This window comes from Trichoderma harzianum, assembly GCF_003025095.1.
Source record: "Trichoderma harzianum CBS 226.95 unplaced genomic scaffold M431scaffold_1, whole genome shotgun sequence".
NCBI lineage: Eukaryota > Fungi > Ascomycota > Sordariomycetes > Hypocreales > Hypocreaceae > Trichoderma > Trichoderma harzianum.
The window spans coordinates 3,432,409-3,458,919 of NW_020209249.1; the positions used below are offsets into that span (position 1 = coordinate 3,432,409).

Consider the following 26,511-nt stretch of genomic DNA (forward strand, 5'->3'; position numbering starts at 1 on the left):
TAACCGAGGATGGAGGAACTGAGAAATGGATGAGCTATGTGTTTAGTTAAATGCATGAAGATGGATGGATGGTATTGGGAACATCTGAAGTCAGCTTAGCGAATACATATCGAGAGTGCAGATTGAGTTACGTTTGATGTTGATGTTGCTTGTAAATTGCCTTGGTGTATAATTGCAAGTCATCTTCTGATTCCATGGCCCGCATTCACGGGAACGCCTATTCAGCACCTTAATTTTGCTATCCAGCATCCCACGTCGCGAATCTAATAGAAGTGATAGTACCGAATTCCAGACGAGTGTAGTTACCGTAGTAAAAATATACTCAAAAACACATCTCATGACAGCAGATCTTAGAGGAGTGTAGCTATAGTGGTAGACAATGGGGGGAATATACTCCGTAGCGATGCGGCTTTCCTTCACATCCAGTGTCGATATCCCAACTTCACCCAGTCGTTAGAGAGCTAGATGGCCAACTTAGGGTGCTGAATAGCAATTCACACATTCAATTGCCCCCATAGCGTATCCATTCAGTCAGGCAGGTGCTGTAAAAGTTGAGACGATGTTATCGCCTCGTACACTATAATTTGAAGAAGAAGTTCAGGTGTCACCCTCAAACGATGAAGCCATAATCCCAGCTCCCTCACAACGAGATACCACAAAATTGGGCCCCTCGTAAGTCGTCGAGGGAGAACGCCATTTAGTTTGAGTTGAAATCAGGGCAGAGTCTGATAATACTAGCGATACACCTACCTAGGTACGTATCAAATGATTGTCAGCTGCCCGTAGAGTACACTCAGCTCACGACCGTAAATCATCGCCAGTTGCCAAACACTGATGCTGCCTAACCCTGACAGCTGCCACACATTTAATTTTTCTTCTATTTATTCCAAGTCACTCTTCATTTTCTCCTCCTCTCTTTCTTCTTCTTCCATTCACTCTTCCTCTTCATATCACCATCGTCATCATCTCCCTCTCATCCAAACCTCTTCTACTGTCTACCTACCTACCTAACTCAATGCTTCCCACCGCGATCCAAGGACCGCCTCCAGAGGTGTACGAAATGTGGGACTTCCTCTTTCCAGGAAGATATCCCCCACCTTTAGATGTTATTATCACGCACGAAAAGAAACTTGAGAGAAAGGAGGTCATGGCCGAGATCCAGCCACTGCTTCTACGCCTTCGCGGCAAGTGGACGGAAGAACTGAATGCGGATATCGAAGCAACCCTAACGCCTGAGAAGCTTCGAGTGATGGACGCAGATGCGAAAGCACTGTTCTCGGCTTGGATCCATCAACAAGAAGATCAAAAGTACGCCGAGTGGCTGAAGGAAGCAGAGGAGGACATGACCTCCGTCACTCAGGACGAGACGACCATAGTTAATGGCGGGGACTACTGGGGGTCTACACTGCTCATGCGTGGTGTGCTGAGCGACTTGAAGATAATCGTGGAGACGTTCTCGCTCTCGCCTGAACAGAAAACTATTCTTGAACGGGGATTGGCGATGCTGAGAAATTTCATCGATTGTGTGGAATGGCACAACAATCGGGGAATCAAACTTCCAATCATGGATCGCGAAACTCTGCAGTTTGTCTTAGCCGGCAAGCATCACGGCAACGTGCCCAATCCCACGCTTCCCTAAGGGAAGCAAGGTTTTTGCTGCTCAAGCATCTTGCACTGCGCAATCAACAAACAAGGCTTGATGGGACGAGAGGAATCTGGCGCTGGGTGGGTGAATTTGAGATTGATCATGGATATGGCGATTTCTGCTGGATGATCTGGCCGTTATCAGTCATCTCACCCTGCTTAAGGGTTTATAAAGGGACAAGGGGAGGAGAAGAAACATTTTCTGGCTGATGCCGACTCAATGATTGGGATAGGGACGAGTCTTTTGGGGAGTGTATTGGATAAAGCCAGCGCCATGGGTTTCTGGGGTCTCGATATCTTCACAAGGATCAAGAAAGATCCCATCTCAACTTCATTAGTCTTCAATTGAAAGCACTCTCTCCTCGAACGCCTGTATTCATGTCTCTGCTTGTGCCCTGGATTCGTCTACTCTGGCATCCAATCGACTTGGTTCTGTGGCAGAAGCAGCCACTCAGCACATCGAGGCATGTGTGCCAAACATGACAATATTTTATTCCCACGTATAACCATTCGTTAAGATCCTATTCACGCCTCATTTGTTAGCATCTCCTAGTATTACTGCATTTCTCCGGTACACCTTTGTTATCAATAGGCAGCCAACTTGGGGCGCTGGCCAGTCACTCAAATTGCCAACCAGGAGGCGGTCAAGAGGGCAGAAACCCCCGTTAAGTTCACATTGACGTGACGCCTGGCTAAGAGCTTCTTCCTTCCTCCTTCATTCACCCGAGCCTCAAATTCATGAAACAATAAACTCCGTTTTGCCATCTATTTCCGCACCCTCTGAGGCTTCAGAGCTTCCACCTTTCCCAAATATTTCGCATACAGGATTCCCATCTCCCCAGCGAGAAACGTTCAAGACACACAACAAAGAATTACGCACCGACAGAGGGCCCACCCAAGGGAACCCGCGTATGCTTCAAATTCTCGGTGAAGACGCACTTTCGAGATCCTCTGAGGAACAGCTTCCTACTATTCTACCCGGCCATTCGAACCACCACCACCTCTAACCAAAGACATGAGTAACAGTCAACAAAACGAGTCCTTCCTCATGGAAGTAACACACGTATTTACCCGCGAAGAAGCAGAAGCCTCACTCGAGCACATCCTTGACCACTTCAGAAACGATAATCACAATTTCGTAACGGAGGAGATGGCCAAAATTATCGAGCTGAAACACACAAAGGTTCTCAGCAAGGGTTACAAGTCATATCTTCGCATGTGGGCCAATTCAGTCGGGGATTCACGGGTCCTAGGACTCCTTGAAATCTCGACAGATGACTTGGACACCTATAGCTGGACGGAGATGGTCGAGAGACCCATATTAGAGCTATTGTCCATTAAATCAGAGCACACTGCCTGCAAAGATGCGAAGAGCTCGCTTGTCGAGAAGGACGATTATCAACTGGTGGAGAACAAGTTCAAGTTGCTCCAGCTACATGCTATGATCGAAGACCAGAAGAAGAGGGTATCCGATTCGCAGTTACACATGCAGATTCGGCTCGCTGAACTAAATGAGGAGCTATCTGTCGTCAAAAGGGATCTGGAAAGTGTCAAACAGCAGAATGCCGAGATTATTCAACTGCTGAAGAGGGATCCTGTGCAAGAGGAATCTGAAGACCCAGTATTCACCAGATTACGGAAGGATAGAGAGTCCCAACCCTATCACTTCCGGAAATGATGCAGAAAGTGGAAGAGAGGATGTGGTTGCTATACGAGGGACATGTATATACTCATGCACCCACCTCTATCTCTATAGAGCTTTACATTTTTACAGTACCGATATTCCTCCATGTCAAATCACTACTGGGGGGTGGATGCCCAGAAACGCCTAGTTGTAATCACTGGGAATTTGCGAGATTAGAATTTATCCAGCAAGCTGATGGTACGAACTTTTAGATCATGGTGCCATTTGGTGCATCAGTAGCTAGAACATGTTGTTATGGAGTCTTAAAGCTCAAAACATGTCTCTGGGAAAGGGAATGTGTTTATCATAGATCTCATATATATGTGTTGAGATTGAGAACCTGGACATCTCTTCATCGTCACACTCTCTCCAAAATAAGATGCCAATATCTCACTGTCGCCTCATTGTTCCAAAACCCAATCAATGCCTGGCACTGAACTAATCGTGATCCTTCGTAATAAGCAAACTTATACGCCGTCGAATACAAGAGGTTAGAAGGGACAGTGTCCAGGTTCGCGTTTTCCGTCGGCTCCTAAGACAGCTCCACGGAGTTCCCACAATCATCATGGAGAGTGGAAACTGCGTCATCTTGCCCATCCCATTGTTGGCATATGTCCTTGGCCAAGGTATAAACCTTGCCCTCCGAAAGGCCGAAAGTCCGGCCACCTGATGTGCCCTCATTCAGCAGCCTGAGGGTAACTTGCCCCTGGGTATACCGTCTACCAGCTGGGCTCTGGACTGCATCTCGCCTGGTCAATGGTGGAGCGGTTTTTGTGATTACTCCTGTCTCTAGATCGAGGAGGTAGTAATTCCTAGGGGGATCCCCTCGCTTCCAAGGTGCTGTCTGATTCCCAGCAGCAGTGTCATTTTCCGCAGCGCCCGTCAGTTCCAGGGCAACCGGCGGTATTTCGTTTCTTTTCGTACTGAGTCCTAGTATCTCTAAGCTTTTGAACAGGCCCTTTGTCGTCCAACAATCTCCAGGGTTAAGAAGCACATGGGGTATGAAGGACGGGGTTCCTTGCCAGTTCGGCTGGTTGTACGTGTTAAGTCCAGCGTTCGGAGCACCGGTCAAGTCGTTTATAACTAAGAAGGACGTCAAATCCATCAGCGCATTGGTGTGCGTCGTGGACTTGCTGAAACTAAACTCCTCGACAGATGAATGACACTGTGGACTCGAATGTCCTTTAATAAGCATAAACCCTTGGCCGCATGATCCCACCGCGCCTGCTATTAGATACGATAATACAAGGCCGGACGACAACATCTTGCTCCAGTTGTGCATTCTGCTCCAGTTGTGCATTCTGAAGTTGGAGGCGCTGTGAGGATATTGGGAGAGGATGCAGTTGGTGATATTGAGTGGACAAGAGGGAAACTAAATGAGAAAGAGGAGACTGTATTAATAGTAGTTTAGGCTAGTGCTTTGCTCTACTGTTTATAGGGGGATCAGTAAAGCTCATCTATAGATGATCAAGTTCAACGCCATTCTTACTTGGATTAGACAACTATGCCAACTTGAATCCCTAATTATGCTGGCTTGGATGAAGTAACCCTTCCGAATATCCGAGCAATGCCGGAATGAGCGAGAAAAAAAAGAGAGAATTTAAGAGCATATAATAGTATGCACACCTACAAGCGTCCTGCATTATACAGCATTACCCAGGAGTTGGAGGTGTTGGCTTTTATGTAATTGCCTCCGTGTTAGCGGAGATGGGGTGGACTCGAATTCCCAATGCATGGAGCTGCCCAAGTTAGTCGGCTTCTATATCGCAAACATTATCAAGAAAATAGAATTCAGAAAAGGATTTTCAAGCGTATAGATTAAGGTTAAAACCAACGCATCCCATTGCTTGGCTTGCTTTTCATATATGTGTTCAGTTCGTGGGGGAATCCTTCGTCCCACTAGGTCTGAACTCTGCTCCAAAGAATCTGCTGATAGTACATGTACTTGACATCTTGTGTTTCTCTCGTTTGTACTTATATTGAGGAGCAGCTATTCAGCACCCCAGCGATTGCGTAAAGTTTGAGGCATTGGAACCGGAAAGCCGTTTGTTTATTACGTTTTCATAGACATTCACCTTAATAGTAACTTGGAAATAACCAGTTGAGTTCTTCTATATAAGGTATGCTACTATTACTGCTTTCTGCTACCATAGCTATATTCCTCTAGTAGGTAGTTACTACTATGACCACATCTTTCTACTAGCCAGCATCTGCTAATAACTATATCCTTCTAGTATCTACTGCTCCAGCTACATTTTTCTCTCATCTTTACTATAGCCATTCTTTTCTAGTATGTACTACTATAATACAAATTCGTCTAGTATTGATTTGATATTATTTGCGACACGGGATGCTGGATAGCGCAGTTGGGGGCTGAACAGGCGTTCCCCTGTATTAGCACTACCTATGTGTGAGACACGGGATGCTGGCTAGGATTTCCCTTTAATTATTAAAGAAGCAACTGCTATACTATAATCCGTCAAGTACCATTGTAATAATCCGGCCCCCACACCCTAGAATAAACTGAGATTGAGATACAAAAACATGAGATGGGCGATATTCTGGAGGTATCCATAATATTCTCTTCGAATCTCTCATCAGCCAGTTTTTATCTGGAGATATCCAATACTTCTTTAAGATTGACTGTCTGGCTTTCTCAATAGGCATATCCTCGTTGACAGTAACATCTACGTTGACATAGGCTAAAGGAAACTCAAAATGCATATAGTCGGTATTTATGCCTGGATGAGGATAGAGACTTAGAATTTTTGCTCCTGTCAACGTATTAAACATCTCGATAAGCCCGTTTCGCGCAATGGCGATTAACTGCGTCCCCTGCGCTGAAAATGTTGCGTATGGGTTGGTGAGATCTGCCAGATCTGCGTGGATAATAGACACAGGTATTAGATGACCCGTGGAAAAATCCTCAATACGAATTTGTGTCGGCCGAAAGAACCCCCCTTCGATGAATGCCACTTTCGCGCCATCCGATGATGTGATAATTTTCCAAATGTACGCTTCACATGTCTTCAATAATCTCCTAGAATTGCCGGCAGCAAAATCCAAAATATACACCTCAGACGGACAACGGCTAGTAGAGGGGTAGGAGCTGGACATGTAAATCCGATTGTCCTTGGAGAAAACACATTGTAAGTTTGTCCAGTTCTCAGATCCATCAATAGACGTCCTTGGTACTGGTATATTCTGCAATATCGGCATCTGACGATACTGGGTCAAGTCCCAAACCTCTATGTATTGGTCAAACAGGACTGCCGCCAAGGGCTTGAAACTTGAAAATGCAACGCGGAGCACCGAGTCATCGGGTTTGCTGATAGCCAATTGTCTGCAGCTCATATCTTTCAGATCCAGTATGCTAATAGTGGACTTGTTTGAATAATAGAGCGTTTGACCCTTCGAGTCCAGAGACATATTTGTAATGTTACTGGTAACACGAGACTCAGAATTTATAGAAGGTGCAGTATGCAAGTCCCATATTTTGATCAGGTCAGTTGAGTAGGATGCAAGCATTGTTTCGTCTGGAGAGAAAGCCATGTTCCAGATCGAATCTGGGTGGCCGGTAAGAAAGTGTCGTAAAATTTGGTTTTTGACATCCCAGATCGCAATTGCCCCATGACCGCCTGAAACTGCGAGTATCTCTTTATTATGAGATGGCATGAGCGCTGTAACCCATCCAACCTGTCCGTTAAAAAAAAATTCAGTTTCTCCCGTCTTGGTATTTAAGAACTGAATATCGCCTCTTTCATATCCAATGATTAGACTGTGTCCATCGTGGTCGAAGATAACTTTAGCAATCTTGTGCATTTCACTTTTGAATTCTCGGTAAATCATACTAGCCTGGAGATCCCATGTAACGATGTTAAATGAATCGAAAAAGGCAGCCCATTTGCCATCTTGAGAAATGTATGCTTTCGTAAACCCGGAACTAGGAAACGCACTGAGTTGAACACGTGTAGATTCACCAGATGGTAAATTGATGGCTGTGTAAGATCTGTCTGATGATAAGATGGATAGAGTATCTCCGGTAACCGATGAGGATACAAGTCCAGAGTTCTGACGAGGCAGGAATATTCGTCGACATTGTTGATTTTCGATGTCCCAAAGCTCTACACAGTCTCTTTCTATAATTATGAATCCGCCATTTGGGTATACAAGAAAGTCCCCTATCTCTCCTCCCTTGGTATCGAACTCATAGAGGCAAGAGGCCGTCTTCAGGTCCCAGATCTCGACACCGCTGCCGTAGCCGCTGATTATCAATTTCTCGTTGGACAAAAAGATGAGGTTCGACAAAGAGTCTTCATAGTCTGTAGTTTCTAAGGTCTGGACGCAAGCCGACCAATCAGAATCGACCTGAGGCATCTGTTTGATAAAAGTTGGACCATCTGATTCAAAAGTCTTCCGAACAATGCTATTCGTTGGCGAAAAAACGAGTGCTGAATTATAGATTTGCAATGGTGCTTCTTGAATTGCTTGTCTGCAAGAGAGGATAAATCTGTTGGCATCCTGGAGCAATTTTGATAGCTCCAAACAATGGTATCTCTGAGTAGCAAGGGTTAGTACACCATTGGGGAAATTGGGTATCTTGAGAGAAACCTACATCGGCAAGTGTCTTCAAGGCAAGTATGAGGTCAACCCCTTCGTTGATTCTTCCAAGCCAGATCAATGCTTCGATCCAATTTAGTATCTTGGCTTCAAGTAATTTATGCTCTGGTCCTCCATCTTGGAGCACTATCTTTCGCTCTTGAACATGGTGAACCCAATAGATGCATGCGTAAGCTATAGCCTGGGGCAAATTTCTTTCAATTGTGTCTTGTTTGACATCCCCCCTGGCCACGCCTGGGTCCTCAAGATTGCAGATATCATTATGCAAAGCTGTCGATAGCAGTTGTACACATCGCTCTGCTAGCCACGCATGAATTGTTGCTTCTTCGATTCGTAATCCTCGGCAGGACATGCCGTTCTCGCTAATAAACGAATTCTCATCTAATAAAAAATCCCGGTATGAAAGATGGAATAATTTGATCGGCGTATCCGCAGATTGGACATCCAGCACAGAAGAAAGGGGGTTTAGTTTGCTGTATATTTCACTCTTTTGAAACCCAATCAAATCGGAGAGGGCAGAAACAGATAGAGGGCTGGCAAGAAGAATAACCGACCCAACAATTTTCTGAAACTCAACGGTAAACTTGTCTCTGGCATGAATTGGAATTTTATCCATGATTTGAGCCAAAATTGAACGGTACAAGTCTTCCACATGACCTTCCCCTCTTGTACTGAACTTCAATATGTATTCAATCTTTTGATCAGGCGTCGCTGGCCACTGGTCGTTCCTGAGCATTCGAGATACCGTTGCAGCAGAGATGAATAGAGGACTCGCCATTTGTACTAGTCGATCGAGTGTCTTTTTTCCAGGCCAGTCCACTGGAAGCCGTTCATCTTGCTCCATCTTTTCTTCATTGTGGTTATACTCTAGTTTGTATTCCTGTATGTCGTTCTCTAAGAAAATCCTAATGTCGCTCTGGATTATAGTTTCTTCCACCCGATGTAGTATCATATTCTGACGGATACTGTCTGCAATATTGAACTGCTGATTTATATGATATTCTGGTCTGCTGGTGAGAAATATCTTGATTTTAACAGGAGAATCCATATTGTGCGCCGTTAGTAGTTTGATCAAAAGCTTTGCATCCTGTGGCGGATCGCATTCGTCGAGTGCATCAACAACGACCACAATCGTCGTCTGCTCCGGAGTAGGCTCCATATGAACCTCCTTGAGAAGACGAGCCCACAGTTCTCGAAACTGAGTCTCAAGCAGTTTGCTTCCGATCTCGGGTTCTTCCTGAAGTATGCCATGGAGAACCTGCGTCAGAATAGGTTGCTTGCGGATCATTTGGCTCGCAATTGTTGCAAAAAACCGCCGAGCCGTTCCACGGTCGCCCTCGCCTCTTTTGAAGAAAAAACTTGCGCCCAAACTTTTCCCGTCAAGACCTTTTGCTACTGTCTGCGCTATGGTTGATTTGCCCGTTCCGGCCAACCCTTGTAACCAGAAAATGCAAGGACTAGAAGGATCGGCCGCCCACTTATATATGGTGTCAAGTATTTCAAGCCGCGTGTCAGGGTGACATTCATCTCTGGATGCTTCGGAAAAGTCATCATAAGCTGCTCCTTGAGCAACTTGAAGCTTACTTAGAATGAATTCCCTTTGTATACTTTCAAGCAATATTCTATGTATTGTTAGAGCCTCAACCTTGAATGGAGAATAATTAATCTTACAAGTGGTAATTTGACGAGTGCTGTAATTTATCAATGACCTCAAAAAGCTTTTGGGAGGATTTGTTCCGATTGAAAGAACAGAACCTCTCACAGTCGTCTGCACATTTAGTAAGTTGGGAACTGCTCTCGTCGAGACTTTTAACTTTCTTCTCCACGTCGTTGAGTAAAAATGGAGCTATTATTGCCATAGATTTGTTTCGATGAGAATACAGAAAGCCGAGGAAAAACAAAGAGTTGGCGTATGAATCGACAAGGGATTTTTCGAGAGCCTCTAGAGCCTCCTTGATACCATCCATGGTAGAGCTGGAAGTCAAGTATAACCTTTGATACATGTTGCATTGGAGGAGCAGTGAAGTAACAGAAGCCAATCCTCCTAATATTTGTATATTTAACTGATGATTCGAGGTAATGCTCTATTCAAGACATTCTTCTGTCAGCCTTTGTTGAGCTCAAGCGTCTGGTGTTACTTACCACAAGGACCACTCGTACAGCAGCCCAGGGGAGGGCTGCATGTACTGGATCATAGCTGACTGCAACATCACCTACTGAGATGAACTGGTTGAGGATGGAAATAGTCTTTTCAACATAGGCAGACGTCGAATTATGACCGTGCTTATCCTTAAATTGATGCTCCATCGCCTCTTTGACGCTTGACACCAAGTCTGTCATGACTATCGGTCTAGCCTTAGGAGAGTCATCCTTGGGAACATGTTTTTCGATTTCGTCGATCAGATATATGGCATCTCGGTCTTTTGAGTCGTTTACTAGCAGTAGCACTCGGTCCCACAGGGCTTTAGCAATTCTTTCTTCGTGTCCCGCTGCCTGTTTTTGTTCGGGTGCAATCTGTGCGTCTTTCGATGGAGGTGGTTCTGTTGGTCACAGTATTAGCTTTATTCAACACCCGGTCCTAGAATGGCCGACTTACGGTATGGCAAAGCGACAGATGATAAGGCATTGCCTGCCATAACAAGTCCTTTTTGGGCTGGGCTCTCTTTTGGGATTGTTGAGATAGAAGCCTCAGTAGTCTCTTGGGCTTTAAGCTTTTTGCTTCTAATAGGAAACTTCCAGCCCTTCATTGCGAATATTACTGGAAGTGAAGAGTCAATACTTCTGCCGAATTAAAAAGAACATAAGAATGGAAATGATGTTGTAGGATTGAATGTTTGCTAGGGCTGAAGAGAAGGATCTGGGATAAGGCAGCAATGGCGGGTTTGCGCCAACAGGTACCTGATGACCCAGCAGCTGAGTCTACAGGTGATAAACCACGTGCCTTTGTTATAATTGGTTAACATAACATGCATTCATGTAATGAGAGGCGAGAAGCAATCAATCTCGTGCATAGAGCTAGTGGGGATTCACAAGGCTCTGATGCAACCTTAGATTGGCCAACACCCTAGAGAGCAATGTTACTACACATCAAACAGGCGGGTGTGCAAAGCTTCGTATTTGCAAACATAAACCGTAGTCACAGACATACAGATGATCAAAGCATTTCGATGCTGTATGCGTTATATACAAGTGCGACAAGCCTAAAGAAATATGACAAGCGACGATGACGTATGAGCGAACGTCTGTTGAAAAGAGCACTATCCTTGTGATTGTATTTGCATTTATGATCCTCCGTACGCCGATATGTTCGCCCCTCAAAAAATACAAGTTTATCCTTTGCCGCTCCTGGATTGATCGATAACCAAGAAACAAAACGGCAAATGTGAGCAAAGGAGAAGAAACCCCTCTAAGTGCTGGAAAGGCAGACAAATGAAGCAAACCAAGCCAATATACCTCCCTTACAAGAAGTAATCCGCAACTGGCTTCTTGGCAGGCATCCCCCTAGAGTCCTGTGGCGCAGCTTGGAACACACGATACCGCCGAGCAGGCCCATTCTTGGGACCACCTCTCGGCTCAACTATGCCACCAGAACTACGACCAACGTCTCCATTCGTCCTCTGGAAGATGCCGGTCCCTGATTCGTCCTCGGTGAGTTCCAGGACGGCGGCGACATTGCCACATCGGTAGCAGTAATTAGGGGCCGACCAGACGGTGACAATGGAAGCGTCAAACATTTCCTTGAACCCTTCCATGACAAGCTGATGCGCACGCGCAATGAGGCTAAGATCGTTTCGGTGGTTAAAGACTTTGACAATATCGGCCCCGAACAGGAAACCTGCTCCTCGGGGGGAGAGACCCCAACCGTCGATTTCGTCCGGATCAGACCACAAAAGATCGCACATGGCTCCTTCGTGAGGTACCTCTTGTTTCCGATCAATGAGTCGAATCTTATCTACTGTGTCAACAAGAGGACTCAATCCACCATGCACGCAGAGGATGGCCCCCGTAGGGTTTCCCACGCTGCCGCTGCTGGATCCAGACGCTCCTGTGCCGGGAGGGCCCGTTTTGTCCACTGTGGCTTTATTGGAGTTGTCGAGTTTCTCCTGGGAAGATTGGTTGGCGGGCTGTCGGGGAAACCGGCTGATTATAGAGCCAGCCTGATCGCATACTTCAATCTCGGTATCATCGTCTTCTGGCGAGCCGGGGGAGAGAGTGCTGGAGGCGCCCAAAACGATAGCACCGAGGGCAAGGTAATCGAATACGTCGCAGCAATAGCGCCAAACGTTTGCGCTGCCGTACTTGCGAAGACATTCATCGTAAAAACCATACACTGTCGTAATCTGCCGTGACTCGTGATTGCCCCGAATCAGTGTCATGCGGTCTGGGTATCGAACTTTGAGGCAGAGGAGGAGGAGGAATGATTCGAGAGAGTAGAAGCCACGGTCGACAAAGTCACCTAAAGAACGTTAAGAGGAGATGATGGCGATTGATCAGGATTAGCATGGAGGGCCGTACCCATGAAGAGATAGTTGGTGTCGGGAACATCGCCGCCGACGCGGAAAAGCTCCATTAGGTCGTGGAACTGGCCGTGGATATCACCACATATCTGTTACCGTAGTAAAGTCGCATTGGTTAGTACCAATCCTCCTCATTGCAATCTCAGTCTCCGAGAGACAGACAGACGTACTGTTACTGGCGCCGTCACGGTGACGACGTTGCCCTCCTCGATAAGAAGCTCTCGGGCACGGTGACAGAGCTCCCGCACTTGGTCTTCCGGAATGGGGCGGCATGAGCGCAGCTGCGCGATCGCTCTACAAGGTATATTAGCAGGGCAACCGATATTTTAGGCCAGGGCCGGTAACGGACTTGTCGAGATCGCTCATGATGGGCGGCAGCGAGAGAGAGTGACTGACGCCACACGAGAGTTGCGCCGGTCAAACTGATGCGATAATCGGATAGAAATAACAACTGGCTATAACATGTCGCGGTAAAGAGGTTATTGCAACACAGAATGGCCGTTTGGCGTGGGAAACGGCAGAGTCACGCGAAGCGCAGCTGAAAGATTGAAGTCGAAGATTCAAAATGGATCACCACTTTAGTCTATCGCGTTCAAGATGCGGCTGCGTTTCGGGCGGAAGTATTAGAGTGGCATGCCGCTAACCCGCTTCATCTCTAGCACTGATTGATCGCTATCGCCGCAGCTCCAGCGGCTGTCTTTTAGCGCTCCAGCAAGGACCTGCAGCAGCCCGGGATTCTGGGACCGGTGGAATTACATTGTGCCGCGCTCCGAGAAGCTCCCACCTCCCACTAACAGCGCAGCCAATGAGGGCACACTTAATCGAATGTCTGCGTCGATCATACCAGGCGCCTTTTTTCTGCTGAGCTTGTCGAGATCCAGCTGCAGTTGGGACTGCCAACCTCCAATTGGATGCGCATCGTGGTTTGAGGGAACATGCGACAATTACCTTGTGAGTCTTCAATGCTTACATACACATGCCTCTATACTCTACCTGTCACTTGGTGTTGGAACGGCATAGCTAACAGCTGGTGTCAAATCTGATCTACAGCCTCAAACACCACAGTCAATCAATCCCGCTGACAGCCGAGGGATTGCCCACCATGCCGCCGCATCTGCACCCAAGGTCCCGAATGACCTCGTCACTCTTCGCTACGACGGTCCTTGCCAGCTTCTTTGTTGTGGCCCTACCGCACTTATTACCATGCCCGGTCCCGCGGACAAAGTACGCTGATGGAGAGATTATCGTCGACGAGAACGGCAGACGGAAGAGATGGAAGAGGAGGGACGTCGACGCCAAGGACGGACTTGTGCAGTTCAACCAGACGACAGACGATGAGATTGAGCGTGCAGCGGAGCGAATGACGAGAGAGTGTCCCGTACCGAAACCCGGAGGGATGTTGGGAGAGTGGCTAGGATTCCATGCCACGGAGGACAAGACGAGAGCAAACAGATGACGATGATACCACCAAATGAATAATAAAAAGAAAGGGAAAAAAGTTCAAATATGCGAAATTTCGGCAAAATACTGTTCCGTGAATGTGTGATGAATACGGAGATCAATAACAGCTCTCTCTATAGATGAAAAAGAGGCTCACCTCTACTCCAGATATGTACTACTCAAAATGGCTTTTTACAGGATTGATGCACATTCAATTCAAGTATTTCAATCAATACAAGACCGAAAATAACCCCACTCTTAGACTATCAAATAATGTCGCAAGCATCCATACAACCCCCCAATACGCCTATTCCGAAAATCGGCCAAGATAAACCTCAAGACTGCCATCTCCCCCTCGACTCTTGAGCCAACTCTGCCTCGATTCGCTTCTTCGCGGCCATTTCAATCTCAGTCTTCTCCTGCATCTCTACCAGAGCCTTGATCCTCTGCTCTGGAAGACTTTTGATGATGTCCTCCAGTTGCGTCGTCATCGTCTTACAGTCCTCAGCCTTTGCCAGCTCCGCCAACTTCTTCAGTTCCTCGGTGTATTTGGCGTAGATGTCCACGATTTTCTTTTGGCGATTATCTGGGTTGCACTTTTGGCACTGGTCTTTGGAGTTTCTGTTTGTGATTTCCTTTTCGCATCTTCCGCTCGTGTCAGAGCATTGGAACTGATACTCGGTGGCGGTATGTCGGCAAGAGTATTTGGTTCTGGTGACTTTACACATTTTGAAGATAAAGAGTGAGAGAGCGAAGCTTTGGTAGTTCTTGATGATTTGGTTTGTATGGTGGGATTGAGTTGAGCTCCAGCAAAGCACATGTTGGAGCGGTTATATAGTAAAGGTCGAGTGCTAGTAACATCGTCGTGGTTGGATTCATAACGATATGTGAACAAGTGTTGATCCAGTGAACTGGGTCAACAGCGGGAAAAGAAAAAATTAAACATGATGTTAGCCGATTACCATTATTTTATTTTGTACTAAGTGATTAAATTCTACATGCACAGAGAGGAGAGTAAGTTTCCCAAATTCCAAAGAGCCAGTTAATCTAGCATATAGTCCGTTTTCCAGTTATCTATCCCGCCGCAACGCCAATAGTTCAGGTGAATGTTGAATCCATGAATGTTTTATTCACTGTGGTTTCTCTTGCTGGTTCTTCGGCTTCTTGACGCTTCCCCATTCCACGCAACAGGCACAAACTAGCTGAGCACAGGTCAACGCCAATGCAGCAATAAAGATGTGTGTGCACGCGTAATTGTACGCATCAATCACAGTCGAAACAAACTGCGGAGGAACGACATTGCGTAACTCAGTCACACCAGTTGTGATAATTTTCTTAGGATCCAGTCCGGGCACATTCTCCAATTTGGAAACGAGCAAGGTGTTCAAAATTGTTTGGCCGACGGAAATGAAAATGGCACCTCCAAGTTGCTGGGCAAAGAAGAGGATGGAAACTCCGGTAGGAATCTCTTTCTTTGGGATCGTAGCCTGGACAGCAAGATTTGCGGTCTGGAACCCAAAGCCCAATCCAAATCCAGCGAGAAACTGGTATCCAATCCACTCAGAAGACCCGGAGCTTGGCTTCAAAGTGTATAGAAGGCCTTCGCCGACGGCCATTACGCAGGGACCAATTATTAAAGCCGGCAAATAGTATCCAATTTTCTGGGTCATAAATCCAGATATGGTGACGGAGACGACGAGACTCAGCACAAGGGGAAGCGTATAAATGCCAGATCTCACGGGGCTGATGCCATGCGTAGTTTGGACTAAATAACATGTCAGTGTCAATGCCCCGATCACAGAGGGGGCTGGACTGAACTTACACCACAGGGGAATGAAGTAAACCAAGAGCATCATGGCGCCTGCAACAAAGAGCATGTAAAATGTGGTAGAGAGCATGGTCCTCTGAATGATGACCTTGGGAGGCAGTGATGCGGTTTCGGGCATCTTGATTTGGACAATGGCAAATGCCACGGCAGTCAGTCCAAACATAATGAAGAGGAAGATGATTCTCCAGTTGCTCCAATCGTATTTTGATCCTCCCCATTGCAAGGCAAGCAAGAGGCATACAGTAGATGGAATGAAGAAGAACGTGCCGAGAGGGTCGAGACGAAGGATCTGTTGCTTGATGGTGGCGGGAGGGTGAGTCTTCTTGGGAAGTCTCAGAAAGAAGAACAGGAAGACGAAGGCAACGGCGCCGACGGGTAGATTGATGTAGAAGCACCATCTCCATGAAACGTTTTCTGTAAAGGCGCCACCCATAAGGGGGCCAGTAATACTGGATACACCAAACACAAGACCGAACGCGGCTAGTTTGTAGAAGGTTAGGAGACAAGTTCGATATCTGAGACTTTTGGGATTCTTGTGGTACCTTGAAACATGGGACGCTTCGCCAATGGAATCATGTCAATAGTCGTGAGTAAGGATCCGGTCGTAATGCCTGCAGAACCCACTCCTGCGATAGCACGTCCTGTATGATTTGTTAGGTGTTTGTCTCGGACATGCATATTTTCCCTGCGTTTCACTGGAAACTTACCAGCAATAAAAACAGAGGAGCTTGGAGCAGCACCACAAATGGCAGAGCCAGCCTCAAAGATGACGATGCAGCATAAGAATGTCCAACGCAGATCATAGAAGCGGTAGATGCGCCCCCAAATCAGTTGAAAGGCGGCCGTTGTAAGCATATACGATGATCCATACCAGCCGATATCTGAGAGGGAGTGAAAGTCGTCGGTGATTGTAGGAATTGCAGTAGAGATGATGGTTCGATCTAGAGCAACGAGGAACATGGACACAAAAGCACTGATGATGATGAGCCAGAACTTGAGAGATCCTGGTTTGTAGCTTGCCTCGGCGCTGTCAGGGGCCGCGCCCTGGGGATTCGCGGCCTCAGCATTGTCTTCGGCCGGCGGTGAATCTGTCTCTTTCTTGAGCGGGCTGTTCGTGTCGTCGCTTGCAGCATCGATGTTTCGCCAATTATGTGATGATGATAGAGAGGTTGTGGACAGCTGGATGGGAGACGGTGCCGTCTCCATCCCTTTTTTTTCGTCGGGGAGAGACATTGTGAAGAGATTTGATGAACTATTAGATGGTGCACATAAATAGACGAAAGAATTCAAGATAGACTCTGTTGAATCAATATCTATGGTTGTTTATGCTTGAAAGCTGGTAAAGAAGACATCTAAAAGCCAGCCTTGAAGTTTATAGAAGAAAATAAACTACATTCTTCCGCGTATGTGGCTACGCGTACCCGGCACCGTCTGCCTTCGGTCACATCATATTTGGCATGCCCGACAAGACAGAAAAAAGAAAAGAATGCATATCGTGCCCGTCATTGCATTCTTCGGTTCCGTGAGTTTGAAGAGCCTCCCTTTGACTTACATGCACTCGGGCACGGAACTGGGCGCTAGTACATGTTGGGCTGTGGCGTTTGCTCTCGGTCCCGAACCGAAGCCCGAGCTGAATCCTATACCGTTGTCTGTTGGTCTTGCTGGCCATTTTCGGGTATGTTTCGACTTTTTACGCCGTTGAAATGAATGTTGAAGCAAAGATGAAATGGGGCTGATGATACTTGTAGTCGCTCATACGCGTGTTGGCATTACGACTCTGATACGGAGTACAAGCAGTGCTGAGTGGCATGGGAGGGTAAGTTTGTACATTAAGACGATAGATGGGCTGAGCAAGACTTGTTTTAGCTCGGCTTACACGTACTCGTCAATTAAGCTTACAATGTGTGAGGGTAAGAGAGCATCGTCAAGACACACAGTATCAAGAAGCCATTATGGCATTATAGCAGTTGTACAGAGCAGTACGATGCCTACTTATTGAAGTTTATAGCACTAGATGCCGGGTAGTCAGCATCTGCTAAGGTACCCGAGGTATTGCGTGTCATTGGAGATGTAAATGGATCTTTAGATAGGCTGACTTATACACTTGATTTACCGAGTATCGCCACTATTCGTATAAGGCTGCCTGTCAAGGTATTTACATCGAATTAATGACATCAACAACACTGTTCTTATGACCCTGAAGCAATCGGCTTCGATATCATGTGAATATTCGCATGTAATTCCTTGATTGTAGCTGCATTCCAGCAGGGCCAAGTACAAGAGCAGATACATTTGCATGTACAGTATAAGGTAAGCCTTCCAATCTAATCGATAGAGAATTTCACCCGATAAGGCTTCATAACCCATTTGCTACCTGGTGCCTGAGGCTATTCTATTCCATCTCCTCCAAAGATTGTTCCTGGTCGACCAACGTCATGATATTCGTCACCAACAAAGCAAAAACACGCCATGTTTCCGCATTCAAACCATCAAATCTTGGCCAACAAGGTAAAAAGCGGCTCCATGCCACAGGAATCCCCACCGGCTTGCTAATCTGCCTCCCATTGGCCTGGCTGCCTAAAACCGCAAATGAGCCCCCGCTTTCTCTCTCCTCGCTCCCCTCAAATATCGCCAGACGAACCGTCTCCAACAAAGTCTGGGCCCGGGTCCGAGACGACTCTTTCGCAACCGACGGCCCCAGCCGAGCCTCAGCCCTACAGCCTACAGGTACAGGCGCTGCATCTCCAGCGTAAAAAGCGCCCTGAGCAAACAGATCTACTGTATTCAGCTCAGCTGCATGCAGGGTTGTGTCAGCGTCCGCCAATCAGTCCGTGCCAGCTCTCGCCGCTGCGCTGACTAGCCAAGAGTATTGGGTTGGGCCAGCGCCCTTTGATACCACTGGACTGGATCGGCCCTCCAGATCGGGACATTTTTTTTAGCAGCCAATTGCCCGTCCTCTAGGTTGAATGTCTGCTGAAGCTTCTGCTCGCCTGCCAGGCCCCGGCTCAGCCCCGCCGCCGCCATCCGCCTCTCAAGGCCAAGGCCGGCCTCCCCAACATTCACCTCCGGTTGACCCTTCGGTGATCAAACTCACCCGGGGCACTAGCTGTGTCCTGTGCCAACAGCGCAAGGTCCGCTGCGACAGGAACAAGCCTTGTGCCAACTGCGTCAAGGCTGGTGCAGAATGTCGGGTGATTCCTCCGCAACCTCCGAGGCGGCGGCGCAAAAAGCTGCAGGAAAAAGACCTGCTTGAGAGGTTGCGTAAGTATGAGACGCTGCTGGCACAGAATGGCGTCAAATTTGATGCCATCGATCCCGACTACAGGGCGGACGGCAACCTCGGAGATGATGTTGACGAGCTTGAAACCGATTTCGAGGGTTTAAAGACCTCTCCAGAAGCACTTGCTGGCTCTTCTACTACTGTCGCGTAAGTACTTGTTCATATAAGTTCCCATGCTATCAGACAAAGATATATGTCGCTTAGGACATGGAAGGAAGTAAAGAGAATTTGATGCTGATTCGAGAAATTTGCTTATTATTAGTCCTCAAGAGCCTCCTGGAGCTTGGTTTTCTCTCCATAAAGAGGTAAGAGCCGGGCCCAACGTGATTTACGTACACTTATCCTCATTGTCTTACTCTTGATGCTGACTGCCGTTGTGAAACAGTTTAGAGCCAGTGAGCAGCTGTTGAAAGACTCATCCGAAGATGAGGATGAGAATTTCAAGAAGGGGTCTTTCATTCATTCTGCTTTTGATAAGATGTTTGAAAACCAAGATGGCTTCCCTTTTATCATCGGAGGCTCCTTTGCCCCCGTCACTCACAACCACCCTTCTCCCGTCCAGGTGCTGCAACTTTGGCAGATATACATTGACAACATTAATCCCCTGTTGAAAATTACACATGTGCCCAGCATTCAGAGCAAGATTATCGAGGCAACCTCTCGGCCTCACGAGGCCCCGAAGAATATAGAGGCTCTCATGTTTGGCATCTATGTAATCTCTATCAACTCCATTGAAGATGCTGAAATCCAGAAGATTTTTGGCGAGTCAAAGCAGGAACTTCTTGGCCGGTATTTCCCAGCACTTCAGCAGGCTCTGGTTAACGCCAGTTTCATGCGGATTCCCGATCCCTTGACCCTGCAGGCATACCTCTTATATCTTGTGAGTCTCTACTCCTCGTTTTTCTCATATTGGTTATTCAATGGACCACTAGAGAGTAACTCTTATACCATATCCCCGCTAACGTATACTATAGATGACCGTTAGGTGGTACATAGACCCGAGGCAGGTGTTTTGCATGATGGGTATCGCCATTCGCATCGCCCAGCGGATGGGCCTTCACCGAGACCCCGACGGCTATGGCCTCTCTCCTTTCGAGGTCGAGCAGAGGCGGCGATTGTGGTGGACGCTTGTTTCCTATGACCGGCGAGTCGGAGAGATGACGGGCTCAACAGTCACCGCCCTCACCTCAGGCTGTGACTGCAAGAAGCCTTTGAACGTCAATGATTCTGATCTCCACGCTGATGGCAAAGAACCTCCAAAGCCACATACAGGGCCCACAGAGATGCTTTTCGCACTAACACGCGTCGAGCTTTCCATGGCGGTGGCGAGTAATAGTAATCGAGACAGCTTCAAGATGAACCCGGAGATTTGCGCTGGCTCACCGCAATCAGGAAAATCCGCACAGCCAGGAAAGCCACACGCCGTGACAATCCGTCTGGCTGGCCAAGATGCTCCGGTATACACTCTTGAAGGATTCTGTGCTCATATGGAGGGCACGTACTTGACCCATTGCGACCCTAAGATTCCTCTCCATTTCTTTACAATGACTATGACGCGGGCAGCGCTCTGCAAGATGCGAATCATCAATTATCTTGTTCGGAGACACAACGCCGAGCCCATGCCGCTGAGCGAGATCGAACGAGATGCCCTGACTACGCAAGCCATATCATGGGTAGAACATGACAATGTAGTCATGTCCTCGGAGAGTCTTCGACCGTATAGATGGTACGCGATGCACTATTTCCCATTTCCTGCATACATGTTCCTTGTTCAGGAACTGCGCAAGCGCCAGTCAGGACCGCTGGTAGAGAGAGCATGGGCAGCCATCGAGGCGAACTATGACCTTCGTGGTTTATTATCCAATCTTCACAGCCCGATGCACGGAGTTTTCGGTAACCAATTCATCAAAGCCTGGACAGCCCATTCCGATGCCCAGCGGGCTGCAGGAAAGGATGTTGCAACACCGCGATTTATGAAGATCCTTCAGGAGCGCGCCGAGGCCAAGCGAAGGGCGCGCTCAGAGAATCCTACGGGGCCCGTCCCAGAGCAGCCGCCGGTAGCCTTTCCTCGACCACGTACCCGTGAGATGTCGACGACCTCGCTAGACAACGCCGTCATGATGACTCCGCCGGTGGACCAGAGTGGCGGGTTTGGTCCCCCTCAGCCGGCCATGGCTCCTTCTAGTTCGGCGTCTGGAGATGACGGAGAGATGGATTGGTCATTCCTCATGGCTGGTTACCAGGATGCCGACACGTTCCAAGGCTTCACGACGCCTAACCACGCTGGCTTCGGGAACGGCATGAGCGGATTCGGCGGGCCAGGAGGGCCAGGAGGGCCAGGAGGACCGGGAGGAAACATGTTTGGAAACTAGAGCAGGAGAGAAGCACACGTGCATTAGTATGGCGGAGGAGAGAGAAAAGGGGGTGAGCGAGGGATTGAGAGATGTCATCTCTCGGATTTGTGTGCGTAAATGCACGACGCGGAGCGGTATTTTCTTCTTTTCACTGTTTATTCTTTCTGGAATATCACTTGAATTTTGTGGTGTATATTGTTAATATTGGGAGGAGAAGATACTACATACACGGTAACAGGTAAGACAGCGGTTTGGTCATCATCACTCAGCAGAGGCTCTTTTCCAGGGCAGTCAGATTCCAATAGAACTATTCACTTCTCCGTAATACTACACCTCGTTTAACCACCCCCGTCGCAAGCAATCGATGTCGATCACAGCGTCGCTTGTCTGTCTGGCCACGCCGAAGCCACGAGCTGTTCGGGAACGAACCCCTGGGCAAAGCATGGGAGAACCGAACCGCACGTTGGTAAGCCTAGGCTCGACCATTTGTAAGAATCGGGCAACTCCGCCAGTTTTTTTCGCAGCTCGTGCTTTTTGAAGAAAATAAGAATCTCACCTCATTTATTATAACTGGTTCCTGAGAACTACTGTTACAGAGTAGGACGTATAGTAGCATTATTGACATTACGCCATGTCACACCCCTTGACAACAAAAGCGACGGATTTCCAAGTGGCTTTTCCGCCCCAGCTTTTTTTCATCGTTTGCGTTCCGTCGCATCGGTCCGCTACTTTGACTCCATAATAATCTTTTCTTCGTGACGGGGTCATAAGGTGACGAGTAAATTGTACGTTACGCACGTCCTTGTTTTTTTCATAATTTAATGGTGAGGGACACCGCTTGGGTAACAAACAGGGGATGTAAGAAACTAGTATGATTTATCGGGGAGTTATGTATTTCTTTCTTTTTTTTCCCTTCCCAACAAACGTCATGAAGAGTAAAATAAGGCTTTATAAATTCATGTAGTACGGAGTATTGTAGGTAGTGCTCTCTGTGAGACGCGAACTATTTTGTCGTGGTGATCCCTGTAACTTTCCGCATGGAGGTTCGGTGTGTTTTGGGTTGCTGTAAATGGCAGTTCTGGTGCATTTCGAGCATGGTGTCGTCTTTTACATCATTGTACTCCGTGCTTCGTATACAATTATATTTGGCCTTTGAACAAAATGATCTAATAGTATTACTTTTATTATTATTTTCTTTAATTTTTCTTTTCTCATGGTTTGTTCAGAGCATCGATTTATCTAGGTAAATATCTATCACTGCCGTCACACATATATAAAGAGGTAGTAGCAGAGAAAACACGCCTCAGCCGATAAGGCGAAACGATGAAAAAAAAGGTCATACCTATGTATACACCCTCACATACAGTACAAAACGGTCAAGAACAAATCGGGCCCTGCAATCTCCGCCAAAGCGATCGGTCACATGTAGGCATGAACAGCAAAGACAAAAAAGAACGAGGCTAGTGGCAGTTCAACATGTAACCAAGCAACTGCTGACCTCTTCTTCCCATGATCGGACGTCCTGATGGGCGGCTAATGCACACAAAAGAAGTGGGATTGTGCATTTGCGGATGGCCAGATGCGCGTCTTATATCCGATCAAAGAGGGAGGGACAGCGAGCGTCAAGAAAAGGTGATTGATTGGGGGCGGGACCCGGAAGGGGCTCCGTACGGAGTAGTAAGAGAGAGAGAATTGGCTTGTCTTGCGAATTGCAGAAAAGAGGAGACAATGACGGAGTGGGTAAAAGCATAAAGAACCAAGCAGGGGTTTGGAGGGAAACGTTGGGCGGAATAAGGGTATTATAACTCGTAGGACAAAAAAGAGCAGGGTTGGATTGGGAAGAAAGAGGTGTCATACCCCCGGACAGGGTAGCACCCGGATTGACTTCTGCCAGATCACACATTTGACAACCATCTCTCAACTCCCGTACACCGTAACTATCTTCGGCTGTTGTGGAATCGTGTGTTTTTGTTGAAATGAAGTGGTAATGGATATCCGCTTGTTCATAGCTCTGGTGACACGTCTGTCTATCCACATCCACACTAAAACAGAAGAAAAGCCTAAGGAGGTAAATAAACCAATTCACTCACACAGAGTCAGGATATCCAAAATACAAAGAAAACAGCCAAGATATCACAAACCCCTCTCCAAAAAGGATTAGAGCAAAAAAGGTGATAGCTGAAGCGCCAAAATAGCGCTTCTCATGAAATGCAAAGAGCATGTCTGTCCCTCCCGATAAAAAAAAAATTCCCCAGAATAAAGTGGGCATTTCCTTATCCTCTTTGATGGTAGCCCCTCCGAATATACACCCATAAAATGCTCCTCCCAAAAAACAACCAAAAAACCTAAACAAAACATGTGCCCGTTTCTTTCGTTTCCCGCTCTTTAAAGTCCTGAAGCCCAGCGCCGTAACCCTTTTTCATTTTCTCCATGATGCAAGGTTCATGTTTCCAAAACGCTTTGGTATGCGATACGTGAATTTGAGTAGATAGAGAGAAGATGTGCGTGATTGGGGGAGGGAGGGGGTGGTGTCAGGGGGGTGTGTATGCGTGGTATGTGTGTGTGCGTGTGATGAGGCATTCTGCAGTAGGTAAATCAATGGAGATGGGGGAAAATGCCAGCGTTGAATAATGTGGTCCATCCCCACCGTCTTTTTGCCGGTCCTATACCGTTTCTTTTTTATATATCTTTTTTATTCTTCGGCGCTTAGGAGTCTTGGGAAAAAGCGGTGCTTGGTTGTATCTGGCAAACGGCCCCCACGTAGGCAGTCTCCAAAAAGGAGAGTGAGAGAGAGAGGGAGAGAATGAAAAGGAAAAGGAAAGGAAACCCAGAGTATATGCCATCGTCATGTATCGTTTGCGAAGCCGCCAGCTGGCTCTTTTCCTTGGGCGAGATATCACCATGCAAGATGAATCGTATCAAAGAGTGATTTTGTTTCTCTTTCCCATAAGCCAGTGTAGTGCAGTCGTCACCGTTTCCCCCTTTTCATCCCTTTTTTTTTTGTCTTATTCTTTGTTCTTTTTCGTAAAATGTTCATAAAGCCGTAGTTGCCTTCTCAAGATCATAACGGTTTTTGAGCCCAGACAATGCCCCAGTCGAGGCGAGCATGGATCTTTGTGTTGTCCATGGCCATGAGCGTCTCCTGACACAGCTGTCTCGCCTCTTCTTCGGTGATGCCCAGGTCGTCGTGCCGGATGAGAAGGGCCGCAGTCCAGTCGATGAGGTTGTCTTGGTTAAACATGCCCATCTCGCGGTCTCGCGACCGGCGCGACCATCGGCCGACGGGGATGGGCGTGTGCTGCTCCTGGACGTTGATGAAGCCCATCTGGCGGAGGACCTGGGGCAGCGTCGGGGGGAAGTAGAGCTGCCAGCCGTACTTTCGCGCAAAGGGGCCGTCGTTTACGAGGTCGTAGAGGCGTTGGACGGGATGGTCGATTGCGGGAGTGCCGTCTTCCCAGGTAAGGGGTATGAAGAGATCATGGCACTCGAGCCAGCCGCCAGGCTTCAAGGCCCTATTTTGACTCGGTCAGCCACTGTTCTTGTTCTAAAAGGAGTGTGAAAGAAGGGAGGAGTGAAACAAAGGGGTAAACGCATAGGGTCATTGTCGTACTCTAGAGCTCTCTGCAGAAATAGTTCGGGGTTGCGGACCGTCTGGATGACGGACCTTGTGTGGATGAGGTCTGCACCGGCGTAGATTCTTGTCCACGGACGGCTCTCGTCGTCGAGATCTTCCACGCGGAACTCTGCATTTGGCGGTGTCCAAGGGGGTTGGATGGCAGAAATGTCGCTGCCAATGACACGAGCACTCGGGTATCTCTCGGCCACTTTGTTGTAGGAGGAGGGTTAGTTGAGTTCAAATCGAGGATGGGGAGCATTTTTCGAAGCTCTCAGCAGCTGACAAAAGGGGAAGGAATGATACGAACCATCGATGGGCCAGAAGCCCGCACCGGTGCCTAGATCGACGATTTTCTGGGGGTTGTTGCCGATCGGTGAAATAAAGTAGTCGCCGTTGAGGAGATAGTCGGAGTAGACTCTGTGTTTGAGGTGCTCGCGAGCCTGCTCCGTGTCGTCGTTTGGCAGTCCATAGCGCTCGTCAAACCAGCCCTGATACCGCCTATTGACTGGTCAGCTCTCACGAACTTGACTCGGGCTCCTCTTTTTTGGTCTTGTTCTCTTTTCCTTCTTTTCCCCTTCTTTTCCCCTGTTCCCTTTTTTTTTCGCCACCCGAGGGATAGCGGGCGTTTTGGTCAGGGATTCCTTGACATACCTCCCGTTTTTGTATCTGTGAACCATCTGGGCGGTGTCGATGGATGTGAACTCGGAAAAGTCCACGGTTTCGGCATAATCTGACGTAGAGTCCTCGCTGGAGCCGTGATGGTCGCCCCCTCCGGACCCAGGAGGGCCTTGTGCACTATTAAGGCTCATAGCGGCCAAAGTGTATATAACGACAGGTTCTTAATATCAAGGTAGATGTAGGAAGAGGAGTTCTGAGGGGAGGAAAGAGAGAGAAATGAGAAGAAGCTCTTTGAACTAGGAGACGAGAGAGGGGGAAAGGGTCAAATAATAATGTTTATGTCAGAAACGAGTCCCCGAGGCCAATTGGATAGTGTCTGTCAAGCGTCTGGTCGGCGTTGCAAAGGGAGAAAAGAAATGAGTGAAAGGGCTCCGTTTCGGGGAGCCAAGGTCGATCTATTCTAGCACAGAAGTGGAAGGGCCCCGAGTGATTTGCAGCAAGCCAAAAAGGGCTGAGAGAGGAGAGGGTGCGGCAATGAAAAGCAGAAAGCAGACGCCCCCCAGCACCAGCACCAGACAGACAGCGGCCGCGGACAGACACGGGAAAAGGCACAGCTTGAGCACGCACAAGTTTGCAGGCCCAGTAGGCTGGGTCCCGTCACCGGTCGGTGGGCACTGGCAACTGGCCAATGCGAGGCGATTCTGAGCCAGAATCATCCGTATTCCCAGCAGCTTGGGATGGAGGGTCAGACAAGCACATAAGCACTGACCTGACAGCTGCTATAGCGGCGTCAGACAAGGGAACTCGGGCCAGAGACACGGGGCAGGGATGGCGGAGGTGGGAGGTTAGTGTACTCGTAATTTAAAAAGATTACAGAAGAAAGTGAGAGGGCGAGAAGAGACGGAGTGGT

At 47.8% G+C, this 26,511-nt stretch overlaps 10 protein-coding genes across 10 annotated transcripts; 4 read left to right on the forward strand and 6 right to left on the reverse strand.

Annotated features, from left to right (window-relative positions):
- Nucleotides 1-1,060: 1,060 nt before the first annotated feature.
- Nucleotides 1,061-1,639, forward strand: M431DRAFT_489856 (hypothetical protein; the record flags this gene model as incomplete). Its single annotated transcript, XM_024916733.1, has 1 exon — nucleotides 1,061-1,639. The coding sequence occupies one exon, from the start codon at nucleotides 1,061-1,063 to the stop codon at nucleotides 1,637-1,639; it is 579 nt and encodes a 192-aa protein (XP_024780758.1).
- A 1,020-nt stretch (nucleotides 1,640-2,659) lies between these two features.
- M431DRAFT_477474 (hypothetical protein) lies at nucleotides 2,660-3,322 on the forward strand (the record flags this gene model as incomplete). Its single annotated transcript, XM_024915563.1, has 1 exon — nucleotides 2,660-3,322. One exon carries the CDS (start codon nucleotides 2,660-2,662, stop codon nucleotides 3,320-3,322), a length of 663 nt encoding a protein of 220 aa, XP_024780759.1.
- A 538-nt stretch (nucleotides 3,323-3,860) lies between these two features.
- M431DRAFT_477475 (hypothetical protein) lies at nucleotides 3,861-4,628 on the reverse strand (the record flags this gene model as incomplete). Its single annotated transcript, XM_024915564.1, has 1 exon — nucleotides 3,861-4,628. One exon carries the CDS (start codon nucleotides 4,626-4,628, stop codon nucleotides 3,861-3,863), a length of 768 nt encoding a protein of 255 aa, XP_024780760.1.
- Nucleotides 4,629-5,642: 1,014 nt separating this feature from the next.
- M431DRAFT_132402 (hypothetical protein) lies at nucleotides 5,643-10,810 on the reverse strand. Its single transcript, XM_024912480.1, has 5 exons — nucleotides 10,545-10,810; nucleotides 10,091-10,488; nucleotides 9,620-10,032; nucleotides 7,944-9,570; nucleotides 5,643-7,885 (listed from the first exon to the last, which is right to left on the reverse strand). The coding sequence occupies exons 1-5, from the start codon at nucleotides 10,693-10,695 to the stop codon at nucleotides 5,798-5,800; spliced, it is 4,677 nt and encodes a 1,558-aa protein (XP_024780761.1). The 5' UTR covers nucleotides 10,696-10,810; the 3' UTR covers nucleotides 5,643-5,797.
- Nucleotides 10,811-11,044: 234 nt separating this feature from the next.
- On the reverse strand, nucleotides 11,045-13,034 carry M431DRAFT_503238 (hypothetical protein). Its single transcript, XM_024918278.1, has 4 exons — nucleotides 12,815-13,034; nucleotides 12,636-12,759; nucleotides 12,464-12,554; nucleotides 11,045-12,404 (listed from the first exon to the last, which is right to left on the reverse strand). Exons 1-4 carry the CDS (start codon nucleotides 12,829-12,831, stop codon nucleotides 11,407-11,409), a joined length of 1,230 nt encoding a protein of 409 aa, XP_024780762.1. The 5' UTR covers nucleotides 12,832-13,034; the 3' UTR covers nucleotides 11,045-11,406.
- A 277-nt stretch (nucleotides 13,035-13,311) lies between these two features.
- M431DRAFT_105181 (hypothetical protein) lies at nucleotides 13,312-14,010 on the forward strand. The gene is made up of 2 exons (XM_024911570.1): nucleotides 13,312-13,416; nucleotides 13,516-14,010. The coding sequence occupies exon 2, from the start codon at nucleotides 13,568-13,570 to the stop codon at nucleotides 13,919-13,921; it is 354 nt and encodes a 117-aa protein (XP_024780763.1). The 5' UTR covers nucleotides 13,312-13,416; nucleotides 13,516-13,567; the 3' UTR covers nucleotides 13,922-14,010.
- A 230-nt stretch (nucleotides 14,011-14,240) lies between these two features.
- Nucleotides 14,241-14,633, reverse strand: M431DRAFT_477479 (hypothetical protein; the record flags this gene model as incomplete). Its single annotated transcript, XM_024915565.1, has 1 exon — nucleotides 14,241-14,633. The coding sequence occupies one exon, from the start codon at nucleotides 14,631-14,633 to the stop codon at nucleotides 14,241-14,243; it is 393 nt and encodes a 130-aa protein (XP_024780764.1).
- A 402-nt stretch (nucleotides 14,634-15,035) lies between these two features.
- Nucleotides 15,036-16,939, reverse strand: M431DRAFT_70791 (hypothetical protein; the record flags this gene model as incomplete). Its single annotated transcript, XM_024921822.1, has 4 exons — nucleotides 15,036-15,670; nucleotides 15,728-16,213; nucleotides 16,276-16,374; nucleotides 16,441-16,939. The coding sequence occupies 4 exons, from the start codon at nucleotides 16,937-16,939 to the stop codon at nucleotides 15,036-15,038; spliced, it is 1,719 nt and encodes a 572-aa protein (XP_024780765.1).
- A 1,654-nt stretch (nucleotides 16,940-18,593) lies between these two features.
- M431DRAFT_203464 (hypothetical protein) lies at nucleotides 18,594-21,540 on the forward strand. The gene is made up of 4 exons (XM_024913356.1): nucleotides 18,594-19,160; nucleotides 19,276-19,318; nucleotides 19,399-19,893; nucleotides 19,988-21,540. The coding sequence occupies exons 1-4, from the start codon at nucleotides 18,700-18,702 to the stop codon at nucleotides 21,383-21,385; spliced, it is 2,397 nt and encodes a 798-aa protein (XP_024780766.1). The 5' UTR covers nucleotides 18,594-18,699; the 3' UTR covers nucleotides 21,386-21,540.
- Nucleotides 21,541-24,428: 2,888 nt separating this feature from the next.
- M431DRAFT_73716 (hypothetical protein) lies at nucleotides 24,429-25,792 on the reverse strand (the record flags this gene model as incomplete). Its single annotated transcript, XM_024922149.1, has 4 exons — nucleotides 24,429-24,879; nucleotides 24,978-25,191; nucleotides 25,291-25,481; nucleotides 25,635-25,792. 4 exons carry the CDS (start codon nucleotides 25,790-25,792, stop codon nucleotides 24,429-24,431), a joined length of 1,014 nt encoding a protein of 337 aa, XP_024780767.1.
- Nucleotides 25,793-26,511: the final 719 nt, after the last annotated feature.